At 39.9% G+C, this 17,081-nt stretch overlaps 1 protein-coding gene across 1 annotated transcript in view; it reads left to right on the top strand.

The window, feature by feature from the left end:
• Nucleotides 1-15,576, top strand: part of Zswim6 (zinc finger SWIM-type containing 6) — a 167,172-nt gene extending 151,596 nt beyond the window's left edge. The window contains 6 exon segments of the mRNA XM_027401515.1: nucleotides 1,703-1,963; nucleotides 6,444-6,579; nucleotides 8,922-9,079; nucleotides 9,742-9,905; nucleotides 11,513-11,594; nucleotides 12,918-15,576. Coding sequence (XP_027257316.1) covers nucleotides 1,703-1,963; nucleotides 6,444-6,579; nucleotides 8,922-9,079; nucleotides 9,742-9,905; nucleotides 11,513-11,594; nucleotides 12,918-13,780 — 1,664 coding nt within the window. The 3' untranslated portion in view covers nucleotides 13,781-15,576.
• The last annotated feature ends 1,505 nt before the right edge of the window (nucleotides 15,577-17,081 follow it).

Here is a 17,081-nt window from a genome sequence, read left to right as displayed (position 1 = left end):
CCAGAAGAGCAGCCACTGTTCTTAACTACTCAACCATCTCTCCCAGCCCCTACAGTATATTTTATGAGACCATGTAGTTAATAGTGTCTGTGGGTCAGTGAAGCTAGCAAGTGGGCACTCATGCCTTGGGTGGTCTTCCTCCAATAGGAAAATCTTCTGAATCAATGTCTGACAGTGTTTGTCAGTTACCCAAAAAATACTCTGTTCTGGCACATGATAATGCACTAAGAATTTAGTTCATTTATGACTTGTCCAACCTTGATTATGACAGAAATGAATAGACAAATAAGACTATGAACCATAGCATTCAGAACTAGAATATTTAGTTGCTTTTCAAATTTGTCTTTGCATGAAAAATTACTTAAATAAAGTCTAATTTAAGGGAACTATTAAGTATCTGTCAAATTTGTTTGGTGCCATACATTCCTTAAAAGTGATGTTTTGAGATTTCTCTTTGGTCTCTTGGGAATTCAGAACCATTCCTCAAATGATTACTTAAGGCAGGAGTGAGAAGAGTGAAGATTGTTCTTTGTTTGTCCTATGATGGGGTGAAACAGGTTTGATTATCTTGTCTATCTCAGTTGTCTTCCGGACAACTAGTTATCTCCTGAGTTGGGGGTGACCCAAGTTCTTTTGGGAGGGTGGCAGATGTGAGTCCAAATTCGTGTTTCCCTGGGAGTTGGATGACTGAAGTTAATATCATCAAATTGAGGCTCCTGGACAGAGACAAAGAATGGTTTGCTGTCATTGACTGACCTTGTATGACAAAAGGACCCTGGAGTTAGTTGAATTACATATGTTCTTTTCTTTACTGATTTCATTGGAAATTTTAGCATTGTAATGAAAGTATGACAACATTTTCCATGCCAATCTTAAAAATGTGCCATTATAGTTAGTCATGTACTTTTTAAAGTTAATTTTTTATTATTAGCATATACTGGTTATGTAACATAAGTCTTGTAACTGTAATATGTAATTTTACTTTTGTTTAATTAAAATCTTTTTTTCACTCTTTAAGATCCTTAGTACCTGGTATGTAAAATAAATGAAAAAAATTAATTAAAAAAGATCCTTATAAGGTACCATATTTTCTTGTATCTATAGTTTTCTTTGGTATCTCATTTTCAGTGACAAAAAACAAAAAAAACTACTAGTTATCCCAGAAAAAAAATACATATTTTATCATCCTTAGTCACTGTTTAAAATATGCTAGTTGGATTGCAGTGGCGTATGTCTTTAATCCTAGCACTTGGGGAGGCAGAGGCAGGTGGATCTCTGATTTTTTTTAGGCCAGCTTGGTCTACAGAACTAGTTCCAGAATAACCAGGGCAGTTACACAGAGAAACCCTGTCTGGAAAAGGGGGGAGGGGAGTTAGAAAGCTATGTATCCTTTTTTTTTAAGATTTTATTTATTATGCATACAACATTCTGCTTCCATGTATATCTGCACACCAGAAGACGTCACCAGATCTCATAATGGATGGTTGTGAGCCACCCAGTAGTTGCTGGGAATTGAACTCAGGACCTCTGGAAGAACAGTCAGTGCTCTTAAACTCTGAGCCATCTCTCCAGCCCGAAAGCTATGTATCTTAATGTAAAAATTGGATGTTCTTGTTTTCTTAGTCAGCTCATTTACTAGTTCTAACTGGAACATAGATTTCTGTCATATGTAACTTAAGTCAATTTTTATGGCATTTAATAGAAAACATGGGACAGTGCAAGTCCTTAGAATACCATCATCTGCCTGCACACAAGTTCTTAGAAGAAGGAGAATCCTATGTGACGCTAGCTGTGGAAGTAGCCCTGATAGGACTGGGCCAGCAGCGGATCATGCCTGATGGGCTGTATACACAAGAGAAAGTTTGCAGGAATGAAGAGCAGCTCATTTCCAAGCTTCAGGAAATTGAATTGGATGAAACACTGGTGAAAATTTTTCGCAAGCAAGCAGTCTTCCTCTTAGAAGGTAATGTGATAGGGGCCTGGTCTATGTACTAATTTTTGTTATGTTAAGAGAATTGTGTGGATGCATTGAATATGGTAGGTGTCTTTTTGAATATAATCACACAGTATCCAAAGTATGTTCAACTAAGAAACCTGTCAGCTGACTTCAGTTATAGATGTTTAGGTTTTTATCATTTGATTTAGGTTGTCATACAGGACAGTTTGTTTGAAATGCTTGGTAAAGGACTATTTTATTCATGCTGTGTGGTTCCTGAGATAAATGCAATGTTGATATTTAGTGAGATATTGGTACCCATGTTCCTATTAGCTTGATCAAGTAAATAATCAAGTGGAAACTGATTGGCATTCCTGTAGATATGTTAGCTGTTACACAACATCTGGCCTCTTAGTGTCATGTGCACTTGCCAACAAAGAACTGAAGACTACAGGAGTGGGTTTTCTACTGCTTTTTAATAATGTCAGAGGATTCATTAGGCATAGGTTCATAGGCTTTATAGCCTATCTGAAACAAAGGTGAATTGTCTTTATTTTATAAGGTCTAGGTAATTTGAAGGTCCTAAACTTACATTTTGGCTGCTACTGTTGTTAAGATAATGTTTTCTCAGAACAGTAAGTATAATTAGTATAATTTAGTGTGTACAAATTTAGTTGACTTACTGGTAGAAATGACTTCTCTTTGAGATGTGTGCTGTGATGGTGGGATTTTTCTGTGGTTGCCTGGTAAAGTGTGTTGATGTTTTATATCATGGACAGCTATACAACTTAGAGAAAATATATTTTCAAACCTCTTAATTTATCCAAAGCTAAAGATGTAGTTAAGATCTTTAAAAAATATTGAAGAAAATATTTTTCAAATATATTTTTTATACATTTTAAAATGGAAAATGTTCTTAAACTAAGCCTTAATATGATTCTTCATCTTGGGGGTTCCGATTTTAAATTTTTAAGTACTCTACTGAATTTTGTCATTGTTGACTGTTACTTAGTAATGTATAAAGATAAAAGGCCTGTCTAGCTATTTTCAAGAGTAACCCTGATTAGTTAACTGCTTTTTTATTTTTAATTTTCCTTCTTTATAACCCCTTTTGGTATGTATATAAGCATCAACATTGGCCACAGCTTTCTTTTTAGTTTGGTCATGTTTATCCTGGCTTTTGGTTGCCATTTTAAGTTTTGAAGAGGACAAGAGATTTTTTCAAAGCTGATAGTGTCTGATGTCTTTGTCATTTGCCCTTTTCTTTTAAATGCATCTCAATGTGTTCAGTGCTTTTATTTAAATTCTTAGTTTTTAATTAGTTCACTCCTCTCATCAAACTTTGTTTAATAACTGTCTGAATGGGGGGTGATGACTCTGAGTTATTGTGCCTCCTCCCCTTTCTAGGCTTTCTAGGGCCCAAGATTAGCTGGTAGAGGACTGGAGCAGTCGTCAGGAGACTGTGGGCCATTTCTGTACATAACTAAGATAACAAGCTCCATTAGTAGGTTGACTACATTAGCTCATGGAGCCCTCCCATGCATTTATAGAGTCAGGAATTTCTTAGCAGGCTGGACACCCAACAAGAGGGAGCAGTAACTATGTTGTTGCTGAGTGTGACTCTCCTGGCCATGGCACTGGTGACGTAATCACAGATTAGAGAATTGCCTTTGGGGAAACTTCATGCTAGATGTCAGGGTTTTGTTATTTAATACAGTTAAGTTCATCGATTATAGCCATTGTTAATCTAAAAGTAATTCTGTAATACCTAACTTAGTGTTTTACTCATTGAATATGCATTCCCGCTTTCTCTGAGTAATGAAAAGGTAGCTTGGTGGTTTGAAGGGAACTTTGAAAGGCAGTGGAGGAAGAGTGAAGAATATGGGTGATATGCATATAGATCGCTGTGATTTGTCCTGAAATGAAATGGACCTGGATGCTTTGCCAGCATGTGATAGATGGTGACACTGGCAGTAGGTTTGTATTCTAACGGTTTTAGGGATTCACAGAGACTGCAGTTCTACTTCTCAAGAGGTCTGTTTCTGGCGTGAAGGCCTCTGTCTGTCCTCACTTGACAGAGACAGAGAAAACTGTTTGGCCTTACCTCCCCCCCTTTATAAAAATTAGTTCTTCAGGAATTTTGAATCCTTCACTCTCTTTCAACTCCTCTAAGAAAGCAAGTCTAGCTTGTGGTGCTCATATCCACTCTCATATAGTTAGTGGCCTTGCACGAGAGCATGGAAGCCCACCAGGAGCCAAAACCTGGAAGAAACATGCACTCTCTCTCCCTCCCTCCCCCCTCCTCTCCCTCCCTCCCCTCTCTCTCTCTCTCTCTCTCTCTCTCTCTCTCTCTCTCTCTCTCTCATGTGTGTGTGTGTGTGTCTCTCTTCTCTCTTCCCCCCAGAAGCTATCAGTTAATAGCTTCTTAGCTGGGGTGGGACTTCATGCCACTCTTCTCCCCCTCTGTTCTGTGCTGGTTGCATATCTGACCAGAACTAACTGAGCTCCTGTCATGCAGTCACAGCTTCTGTAATAGAGTCTGAAAGATACATTGATCTATGGTTGTAATCATGAGTCATTAGGAGTCAATTAATATTAGGCTCCTTTAGTAGAATAATGGTAGTAGGTTCTCCCCTGAGGCCTATGACGTGTCCAGGCGCAGGTTCTCAGACCCAGGTGGGTTGTAACTTGTAGAGCAGGAATTAAATATAATCAGAAAGTGGCTGTGTACTCCTGTGACATTTGTACCACTATTGTACCAGTGAGTGAACATATTTTTCCAGGCCAGTTATTATTGTAGCTCAGAGAGTTCCTAGCTGGGCAAAAAGGCACTAATCTTAGCATTTCAGTGCACTGCTTCTAGGACCTTATTTAAATGTAATGACTTTCGTAGAGTCTGTGTCTCAGAATATGTTCACATTGGGGTAGGAGTTTTACTGTAGGAGTTTGGAGATTCATACACATTTAGTTCATCCCAGTAACTTCAATAATGGAACTTGGTTTTGTGAACAAAAGGGTACATGTATAACATCATCTACTTTGCACAAATACTCAATTATTAAACATTTTGAAATGTCTTACAAAGATTAATATGTTTGGCAAAATTAGAAATATGTCATGGATTATAGTTTGTTAAGGTTAAAATAAGTTGTCTGTGATTTTCAAAATATTTAAATAGTGAATATCTTAAAAGTATTAACCTGGCAGCCGGGCATTGGTGGCGCATGCCTTTAATCCCAGCACTCGGGAGGCAGAGGCAGGTGGATCTCTGTTAGTTCCAGGCCAGCCTGGTCTCTAGAGAGAGTGCCAGGATAGGCTCCAAAACTACACAGAGAAACCCTGTCTCGAAAAACGAAAAAAAAAAAGGTACAAAAAAAAAGGTACTAACCTGGCAATTGAACTACAAAATGACTGCTAGATCACTCTGGAATGTATCTTGCTCCTACCCAAAACTGAATCCAGTAAATAACTTGTGTCACCATGGTTTCTGAACTGCATTTCTTGCATTCTGAATTCTTTCCCAGACTGGTTTTTCTCATGAAAAACAAATGTATTGTTTCCTATGAGCAGCAGTGTCATGGCTCATAATTCTAGAAATTATGAAACAAATGTTACCCAAAGGTGACGTGGAAACTAATTTATTAAACCCTTTACGGTAACTAAGCCTCAGAATACCTGAGTGCTGAGTGTTAGAACTAACCACTGTGGTTTCCTTTCAAAGCTGAAGTCTGCACTTCCTCTGAGAGAAGCATTTGGGGAGCACACAGGGGACCATGCTGCCACCGCACCTGTCAGAATTTACTAAGAAATGAGTTTTGACAGCTTAAATGTGATTTCGCTTTCAAAATTGGCCTGCTGGAGCCAAAAGAGTACATTTCCATTATTTTAATGTTTTTCTTTGCTTATAGTGAATACCAAATGGGTAACTTCTTATTAATCCCGTTATGGAATTACTATTTCTGCTTATTGGAAGCAGCAGTGTATGGAGTCTGTGCTGAGGGCCCGGTATCCTCCCATATGTGAGGCTCTTTTCTGGACCTGGCGCATCTGTGGCCCTAAAACCTTGTTGGTCAAGATGCAGGTTCCTTAGCTAAGCAGCCTTCTGTGCTTTTCTGTATCTGGATGCTCATTTAACATGTACCAAAAACTTGGTCAAGTTCTGCAAGGATTTGTGCTTCAGGGGGCCTCTTTATCAGAGGTCCTTGTGCTGTATGTGGCTCTGCTTCTCACTTCCATGGTTCCTGTTTTATCAGTGGGACTCTTGGGGAACTGTTCATGATGTGAAGCCTGTATTGGGTACTGTGCCCTCAAGAACCTTTTGACTAAGAATTGTTTTTCTTTCTACCTTTACTTAGTTCCAATTCTTAACTTGAGTAGGTATAATTTACATAAGGAACTTGAAATTCAGTTTAAATTAGCTATAAAGTTACATAAAGAATATCAAATACAGTTAATAAGTGTTAGTTTGTTCTTTTGAAATGTAAACTGTGTATGTTCTCTTCCACAGCTGGACCATATAGTGGTTTAGGTGAAATAATCCATCGGGAGAGTGTTCCAATGCACACATTTGCCAAGTATCTCTTCACCTCTCTCCTACCTCATGATGCTGAATTGGCATACAGAATTGCACTGCGAGCAATGCGGTAAGTATCCACAGCCCAGCCCAGCAGAGGCAGTCCGAATTCCCCACTGGGAGAAACGGGCCATTAGCTGACCTCATATTCAGTCTTGTTTCTTAGAGGCAACAGAGAAGCTAAAGATCCTTTTTTTTTTTTTTTCCTTCCGGAATTGTTGTGAGGCACTCTGTCTGTTGTGTTTTGATTTTGCTTTAAAGTAAGGGGGCACTGATTTTCTTAATTGCTGTTAGGCAGCGGTCATCATAGCCTTTTCTCTTAACAATAGAATTTAGCAATAAAATATAACTTCAGAACAGTTCAATCACAGAATACCTGTTTAATTCTTCCTGAATACAGTTGTTTTTTTTAAAAAAATAATTTTTTAAACATGATAGATACCAAATACTAATAAATAACAAATAGAGTGAGTATGGTAATTGAGGAAAACTTTCACACTTGGGCCCCACATTGCAGTACGAGTACAGGAAGACGCCCGCATTACTAGGACACATCAGTGCACAACTGGAGGCCAGATGGGATGTGTCTGGTGTTAAAGGAGTCCTTGCTAGGCATCTCTCAAAATCTGTTCACTTCAGCTCCACTACTCCCATCTCCTCCTTGGTATTTTTGGTCATGGCAATGAAAATGGTCTCTGCCACTGCACTTGCTTACTCTCACTTCCCTTTGAAAAATTAATCCAGCAAATAATTGCCTTTATCATGAATTTGCTCAAGGTTGATACTTTTTGTTGTGCTCTTAAGAGCCTATTTTTAAATCTTATATATAACCTGTTTAACCTGAAGAGGCTGAAGGGAACATGTGCCACTCTTACAGCTTTAGCCTTTTCCCTTTTGCTGTTTTCAATGAATAAATCACTCTTATGTTTTTAATGGAAAGTTCAGATTATATATTATAGTAATAGACTGAAGACAAGCCCTCTGTAGATTTAAAAGTATATTTGATCCCATAAGAAACTTTTCATCCTTGTCCATAATTGATGGAAGATTGACACATGAATCCTTGCCTAAGAATTACCAGTGTCTTCAAAGTTACTATAACATCTATCTGTCTTATACTTGAATTTCTAGACCACTGGAGACAATCAGTAATTTATTAGAGGAACCTTCTAATACCCTGTTGATCTTTAAATTGCCCCAGAGTAGGTCTGTAACTAACACGAGCAACAGTTTTCCTTATAAAATTGTTTAATACCATTTGGTTTTATATTTTAGAGCACACTTTCATAAATGAGGTTAAATTCCCATTTTTAGAAACTGGAGTAGAAGTCTTCTGGGGGACAGATTGACCTGTATACTTCTAATCCTAAGAATTCCAGTCTTGTTTTAAGGGGAAAGAGTTAGTTATGATACCTCCAGGTACAGTTACTACTACCATTGAAAAGTAAAGGGTGAAATAGCATCATGTTCCTGTGTGGTTTTGGTTTACTTAGTAACAGAATCTGCTGTCCTGATGGATGCCAGGAACACTAGCAAGGGGCACTAGCAGGGCACGGGGGACTACCTTCTCCTCCACTCTTTCCTACTTGCTCCTGGTGCCTTGCCCAGCGGCCTTCTGTGGATGCAACATAGGGAAATAACACACAAGAGCATTTCAGGGCAGCCAGACAATGGGGAAGGAAGAGAGAGGTGTAGTTTGCATGCTTGCTTCTTAGTCCAGAGAGAGAGAAGGAAGGGCAACTTTGGTCTCACTTTCTCGTCTTCCCAGGACTGTTGACTACTTTCCTCTATAGCAACTCTGGCAAGAATCTGGCTACGGAGACTGGCATTCTTGAATTCTATAAAAAGCTGAATGGCAACTCTGCTAAAATTCTTCCTTCTTTATCTTCTACCTTGCCACATTTTGTTTTTTGTTTTGTTTTGCTTTCTGTTTTTCAAGACAGGGTTTCTCTGTGTATCTCTGGCTGTCCTGGAACTCACTCTGTAGACCAGGCTGGCCCTGAACTCACAAAGATCTGCCTGCCTCTGCCCCCACCCCCCAGCTCTGGGATTAAAGGCGTGCACCACCCACTGCCTGGCTGGCTTGTTTATTTTTATTTTTTACTAAGTGGTAAGATTCAAAAAATAGTGCATTGAGATAAAGTCTCATGTTTCACAATTCTTGTGTGTCTGAATTCCCCTGATCGTCACACAGTTTTCTCAGTGCTGCTGAGGGATAAGGAAGTCATTAGGTTTGAGCAGTGAGCCGTCAGCAAGGTGAGCAGTACAGTTCCCCTGTACTTGAGCCCCGATCAGCATCTGTCCCTAACATGTCCCATGACCCCATGACCCCGGCTTCTTCTGGCTAGTCATTGTGGCCAGGGTAAAGGGCAAATAATGACTGAGTGACCCTTCCTTCCCTTCTCATTTCAGGTTACTAGTATTGGAATCTACTGCTCCAACAGGAGACCTCACCCGCCCCCACCACATTGCATCAGTTGTCCCCAACCGATACCCTCGTTGGTTCACTTTAAGCCACATTGAATCCCAACAATGTGAGCTGGCATCCACTATGCTAACTGCAGCCAAAGGTAGTGTAATGTCTGGAAACCTAATTGTTTTACTGGTTTGCACTCTTCTTTTTCCCCAGAAAACCTTTCTTTTAATTGTTGTTTTTAAATCAAATTCTCCACCATGGTATTACTATCAGATAAGTTTCAAAGAATCTTTTTAGCGATAACTTCTTACTTTATTCTTGAGGCAAATGGGTGCTTCTCAATTGAGACTGGCATTGTCTTTATTTACCTATGTCATATTACCTGCTGTGTAACACTGTCCCCCTAACAAAAAAAAAACACTAAATCACTGAGATTTAGAAATAGAACAAAAGATTTAGCTAGTTGCATTATCCTTAAAGTATTCACTACAATACATAAAGCAGAAGCTAGGAGAGCTGTTTGTCCTGTGTCATGCCCCTTGTGTTGTTTGTTTCTGGTTTATTTGTGCTTTTAGTCACTGAGGGTGTGTCTCAGCCAATATTTATGTGAAGCTGGGATTATTTATAGACTTTTCAGTGACCGTGGGACACTTAGTCATAACATCTGTACCAGCTGCAAGCACCGCAGGTAAATGGATGTGTGCTTTTGTTTTGTGTCCTTTTGTCCTCTGTGCATGTCTCTTTGTATGGCCTGTCTCTATGTTGCTCCGCCTACATTTGACTCAGTTTGATTTGCTTTTCCCTTGTTCATTGCAGGCGATGTTCGGAGGCTGGAAACAGTATTAGAGTCCATCCAGAAAAACATTCACTCCTCATCACACATCTTTAAGCTTGCCCAGGATGCGTTTAAAATAGCAACTCTAATGGACAGTTTGCCAGATATCACTCTTTTGAAAGTGTCTCTGGAGCTGGGCTTGCAGGTACTGGTCCTTCTTGGGGCACCAAAGACTGCTGCTAAGAGCCTTGCAGGGTTGTGTTCTATTCATTTTTTTAGTGACTCTCTAGAACCCAGGTGTGAGGTACTTTTGAACAACACTTGTCTTCCAGAGCTCTGGAAGCTCTGAGCTTCCAGCTCAGCCAGATTTTAGTCTGGGCTGCAGCAACCACGCATATAGAATCCTCAACTATAAAAACAGTTTTTTTCTGAATTACAGCTTTAACTCTTCCTGTTTCTCTCGTGCATGAATGGAAAAATACTGCTGACCAGAGAGTTGAGTAAAGCTAGCACATGCAGTAAAGATTAAGTTGTAAGGGCTGGCTTTTTAAAGGCAGTATGAGTTTTTATTGATGTTTGCATTGGACAGTTCTGCCTCCTTTTTGTAACACTGAGAAAACTGGGTAAAGGCAGGGCAGTCAGCCTGTTTCCAGTTTCAGAGTGCGGCAGAATGCAACAGCAGGGACACGTGGAGTCCATTGCACAGGTGACATTTGCTTCCTTACAGTTCCTGCACAGGTTACTATACAAACCAGGAACCAAAGCCTGTTTCTGCTTCCTTCTTGAGACCTGTGCTAACATTGTGTTCTCTCTCATTAAAAAGTAGTTACACCCTACCTAAAGCGAGGGAATTAGAAGGCCCTGATTAGATTATTGATTTGTTTTCTAAGTTATCGATTCTTCCTTTCTGTGATGTATTAGTAATGTTAAATGCAGTGGGAAAGGCAAGTGCCACTGTAACATGAGGTACTGTATAAGCAAAGATGCAGAGGTTGCTTTTAAATATGGTTAGAATTTATACTATTAAATATCAATTCTTGTATTTGCCTTCTATTATAAGTTGCCTTATCTTTCAGGGTATAATGCAGAAAGAAACGTTAATGTGGTTTCTGTGTGTATTTGGAATTCTGGGTAAATGGCAGATTCATGGCTGCTCACCCCTTGCTCTGTTCTTTCGGGAACCTAAGAAGAACCCTTCTGGCCCTTTCTAAGGGGTCAGGATGTTAGTATACTAGATATTTTTGTAAACATGAAGAGGTGCATAAGTTGATCTTGTAAATTCTTAATAGAATGTAGGAGTGGGAAGAAATTAGCAGTGATGCCAAAGATGGTTTCTTTCCATATATCTGAGGTAACCATCCTGGTCAAAGATTGAAGGAATAACCAGAGTTGCTGTTGCAGAGTACATCTTACCCATACATGTCTCTCTCTCTTTTTTTTTTTTTTTTTAACTTCTTAAGATACCTCAGAAATCGAGTCCTAGAATACTAATGCTGGGAAGAAGATGACCCAGACTCTTGAGTTTTTTAACCCCATGCTTTGAAACAGAAAGAAAAGACATTGAATGTCTTTTCTGTAATGTCGCATCTGGCTTCTAGTAGAAGTACTCAGTGGACTTCCTACCTCCCAGGCCATTTGGAGGAAGCCAAGAACAGCTCCAAACAGACATGGAGATCGTCACTCTAATAAAAATGCCTTCTGGCCCCTCTGGGAGTAGAGTCTGCCTAGTAGTTTATACTGTGGCATGAATTGGATATTTTTCCCCATTGATATAAAATTATCTTCAAAACTTGTTATTACCTGCTTTTACAGGTTATGCGAATGACACTGTCAACCCTCAATTGGCGACGTCGAGAAATGGTGCGGTGGCTGGTGACATGTGCTACTGAAGTTGGTAGGTAACTTTTGGAGGAGAAGTGTGGTGGGTTCTCATGGTAGAATTTGATCTCAGGAGACTCTTAGTGGCCTTGACTTACTTCGCCAGGGTCTTGCCCCCTCAAGCACACACCAGGGGTTCCCTTCTCTACTCCAGAGCCCATTGTTCGCTTACACACTGCTTCTAAAGTATCATACTGTGCAGCTCCAGTCTCTTGCTTTAAACGGAGTGAACCTGTGAGCAAGCGCAAGCAGATTGTTACTCAGTTCCGATACCCCCTCATTCCCCTGAGGTTTTTCTTCATCTGAATAGCAGGGAGAGGATAATCACTTTGCATGAACTTTGAAGTGTAAGAAATTGGAGTCCTCTGGCTGTCCATCAGCTGTGATTTATAGGGCCCTTGACACAGATGGTGTCCCCTTTGCATGACTTACAGATCTGCTCTGTCCCAGAAAGAACACACACAGACAGTCGTGGCTGCTGAAACTGACTGGTTAAACAGTCTTTCGTCCAGTGTGCATCACAAAAGGATGCTCACCTCTTGCTGGGAAGACACTGCCCTGAATGTCTGGACACTGACAGCAGACTGTAAAAATATTATTAGTATTATTTTGCTCATGTGTGATGTATTGTTGTTTTGACAATTGTGAATTTGTTCTCAAATAAAATTTATTTTTAGATTATTAAAGTGCTCTTTTGATGAAACAATGTAAAGGTAATGGGGCTTTTAGAACTGCCCACACCTCTGCCTCTCTGGCAAGGTAGACATCTGCTTTGAGTAGTTGGGATCTGTGTACAAATGGTTAAAGTCTCCACAGGCCATTTCTAGCACCTTCATCATCTGCAGGCACACTTCTACCCACTGTCTTTCTCTTGATTGCGGTGGTATTTTCTTGATTGGAGGTCTTGAAGTTTTATGCTGTATGGCTTTTTTAAACTTAATCATACCACGTATATTAAGTCCCTATTTGGGTGAAGGCTGCCTATTTTTCCCCTCCAGTTCTGTAGTGCATAACTGACAAGAGGCCCCAGTGAACGAGTACTCATTAGTAAAAAAAAAACCATTGTCTGAAATGGCAAGCAGTGCAGTGCAAATACCAGCCACCAAGAGGATTGCTTCTTTATTATAGGAAGTTTATGTTCCTTTCAGGCATCTCACAGACTAACAATGCATGTAACCTTCTTCTTAAAGGCTGCTTCCAGGCACGTTACCTTCAGGGTTCTGGTCTAGTTCATGTTCTGTGGTGGTTAACAATAAGAGCATCAATTCTAAAAGTGCAAACAGAACCTGTACCCAGCCTTCCTGTTAGTGCTAATTGGGCTTGTTTATGTTCTTTGCAGGTGTTTATGCCCTGGACAGCATCATGCAGAGCTGGTTTACACTCTTTACTCCCACCGAGGCCACAAGTATTGTTGCGACTACCGTGATGTCCAACAGCACCATAGTCCGCCTCCACCTGGACTGCCACCAGCAGGAAAAGCTGGCCAGCAGTGCCCGGACACTGGCATTGCAGTGCGCCATGAAGGACCCGCAGAACTGCGCCCTCTCTGCACTGACCCTCTGTGAAAAGGATCACATAGCTTTTGAGACGGCGTACCAAATTGTCCTCGATGCTGCTACCACCGGCATGAGCTACACACAGCTCTTTACAATAGCACGGTACATGGAGCACCGAGGGTACCCCATGAGGGCCTACAAGCTGGCTACACTGGCCATGACCCATCTCAACCTGAGCTACAATCAGGACACACACCCTGCCATTAACGACGTTCTGTGGGCCTGTGCGCTTAGTCACTCCCTTGGTAAGAATGAGCTCGCAGCTGTGATACCTCTGGTGGTCAAGAGTGTCAAGTGTGCAACGGTACTGTCAGACATTCTGCGCAGGTGCACTCTGACCACTCCTGGCATGGTGGGACTTCACGGACGGAGGAACTCTGGTAAGCTCATGTCACTGGACAAAGCCCCCTTGAGGCAACTCTTGGATGCCACGATTGGGGCCTACATCAACACAACGCACTCACGACTGACACACATCAGTCCTCGGCACTATAGTGAATTTATAGAGTTCCTCAGCAAGGCCCGAGAGACCTTCCTAATGGCACATGATGGACATATTCAGTTTACACAGTTTATTGACAACCTGAAGCAAATCTACAAAGGCAAAAAGAAACTGATGATGTTGGTCCGGGAGAGGTTTGGTTGATAGAACTTGTATGAATGGGGTGGGGGTGGGGTGGGAGGGATGGTTTGTTTTTACTTGAGCCTGCCTTTGTACCCTTTTTAACTTAAAGAACAGAGCCACACCGGTATTATATGTGTATAGTTATATTGCGTTTGCAGACTAAATTGTCATGTTGTGAAAGTTTGTGTGTTAAGTTTTTCCCTTTTTCTTTCCTTTTTTAAATTCTTTTTTATTGGTTTGTGTGAGAGAGGTTGAAAAGGTTTGGTTTACACTGAGTATATGTTGTCAAGTGGCAAAAGTCCACATAGCTCTCCTGTTTTCTGTATACGTTCACAGCCTCAAAAAAAAATAATAATAATTGAAATGGCTTTAAAAACCAAACAAAACACCTCCATCCTGTGACAAGTACCTCGAATGGATTCAGCTTTACTCCTTTGTAACTCATCTTCACATTTTCAGCATATTTAACAAACTAACAAAACGAAATACCAGTAGTGAGAAGGCTGACCCACGTGGCTTTGCAGTGCTGTTCGTCCAGAAGCATGGCACACAATGCTTGTGCATGTGGAAACTTAGCGACTGTCAACATACATTCTCAGGGATTTATCCAAAAAATTAAAAAAAAAAAAAGAATGAGAGCATTTATTGTACTGTATATATATTATAGTATATGTCTGAATATTGAAAATATAACATTAACTAATTTATAAAAAATATTCTATGTAATGCAAAATACTTGAAGCTGCAGTAGCTTGGTTTTAAACAAAAACAAAAATGGAGAGAAAAACCTATCAGAAGGACTAAAAGTACGCCTCGCTTCGGGGTTGGCTCAGGCAGTGAACTTCATGCTGGGCATCTGCAGAGCCACCTTCGGACTGCGCAGCTGGACTGAGATCTGTCGGGAAGATTCCATACGTATATATGTCTATACAGCTTTTGTATACATGTATATATGTATACACACAGACACCAACAACCACTACACCACACATGCTTATAACAGGCACTCGACTAAAGAGGGACAACACACAGCCAGAGCAGCAAGCCTTAGCATTAAGAATATACAGTATGCCAGAACTGGGGTTCGTGCCTCCTAGCCTACGAAACTTAAAATATCCTTTTGACACAAAACACAAAATGTTTTCCAAAACAATTGACATGATCCATTACGCCTTTGCAGTGAGCTAATAAGCTAACGTTTGTGCACAGATAACATTATATATATTATATATCTATTCTGCATAGGTATTTTGACTTTGTGCAGGACAGAAAGTTGTGTAGGTATGACTGTTCAACTTTTCAGTTCTTTTTTTTTAATATATTTTATTTTCTCTAGACTTACTTCAAACAAAAGCAGCCTTCTATCTTGCCTTGTCTTAATGCTTTAAAATAACCAAACTGGAGATGTGACTACCAAACTGTTGATTATATTATTAAAATACCAACCTTGGTTACAGTGTAGTGTCTTTACTTTAGCTGACGGTTCTGTAACCTAGTGCTTCTTAAAGCAACTATGTTTTGGTGCAAAAGTTGTCCCGTGTCTCTTGTCCCTTCATTAGAGAACATGCTAGAGGTATGTTTGTAGGTATTTTTGTTTAGAAGAACTATTTCATGCGCTCCATTTTATTTATTATAATAGATAAAAAGAAAAAAAAAGGTTGTACTTCATCACTCATGTAAACATGCTCATGAAGTTGAAAGTAATTAAGATTTGATACACTGATATCAATTTATTTATGTAACTAAATCACTGTTTTATAAACTTGTTAATGATCAACAATTTTTGTTTTGATTAAAATTAGTTTTTTGAAAGTTGATTCTGCCTCCTTTATGGTGTATCTCTTGTTACACTGGAGTTGGGTGATTATCAACCTGGATGTTGCTTCATCTAAGTGGTTAATAACAATTATATTCATCAGGTCAATACTTACATGCTGTATTCCAGGCACTTTCCTAAGGCCAAAAAGATACAATAGATTCAATGGCGAACAAAACTAGAGCCTGGGGCTTGCTGTCTGCTTGGCATAGAAGACGGATATAAATCAGATGATCTCAAAGATAAAAATGAGACAGAAACTGAATTGTTTTCAGTCTGTACAGTTCGTCATCTCTCCCTGACTAATGACTTAACTTAGAATGCTAAGTAATCTGTATGTTTAATAAACACTAAAGTTGTAAGGCTTTCAAGTGTATGTGGCTTTAAAGGAAATTCCATTATAAGGGGGTAAATTGTATACATTCAGTATAGATATTTGTACTGTACTACCTCTATCAAAGATCTGTGTACAAAAAGGTGAAAATGTAGTGTGTATATGTGTGCATTTTAAAATACCACAAATGCACCCCTAACAATACGGTTCAGTACAGTGTATTAACATTACTGTATAGCAGATCACCAGAAATTTCTCAGCTTGCAGAATGGAACAACTTCCCCTAGTGCCTAGTTGATCCCTGAATCCATTTGGTAATCTGTCTTCTTGCAGCTGGCCTGTCTCTCTTAGCATAGTGTCCTCCAGGTTCATCCATGTTGTAGCATGTGCTTTTTAAGGCTGCACTCCATCCCATCATATGGACCTACCGTATTGTGTGTTTACTCATCCATGGGTGGACATTTGGGCTGCTTCTGCTTCTTGGCTGATGTTAATGATGCTTTTAATTGGGGAAATATTTCTTGGACAGGTTCTCAAGTTTGTGGATACAGATGCATACCCAGAAATAGAATTGACAAAATGGGGGGGGTTGTTTTTTATGGTTTTTGTTGTGAGGTTCTCCAGTTTTCAGAGTGTTCCCTTTTAAAATATTCTTAGTTTCTTAACATCTGTTCTTAAAGATAGATGACGGGTGTTGTCAGTAGGTAGAAGTGAAAAATAAATGAACCTATGGTGACATTAAAAGTCCAATTACTGCCTAGTAGAAATAAAAACTGACGTGGTACAGAACTGCCTCTTTCTTTTGTAAGCTTACTCATAGTCTTGTAATAGTTAATATTGCTATGGGCAATATATACAGGTTTATGTAAGTACTGAAACATTCTACAGTGAAGTAGACTGCCAAAAGGGGAACTGTGGCATCAAAGGAAGAAGATATGTGCTTTCTAGTTGCCAAGAAGTGACCGTATCCCTATGTGAGAGATGGAGAGCAGCAATGCTGTACCTCCAGCGCCTTGCTAGCAGCAGTCCAGCAGACAAGCCGATTTGTGTGAAACATCCCGATTTCAATAGCAGGAAGGAGAATAGAAGTAACAATTGTGTATCACCAGAGGCAAAAGAACTGACTCCTAATCGGAGCCTTTATTTGGTATCATTTTTGCGGATAACAGCTA

Source organism: Cricetulus griseus, chromosome 2, assembly GCF_003668045.3.
Source record: "Cricetulus griseus strain 17A/GY chromosome 2, alternate assembly CriGri-PICRH-1.0, whole genome shotgun sequence".
NCBI lineage: Eukaryota > Metazoa > Chordata > Mammalia > Rodentia > Cricetidae > Cricetulus > Cricetulus griseus.
Note: the sequence above shows the minus strand (reverse complement) of the source record. Positions and strands in the feature narration are given on the sequence as shown.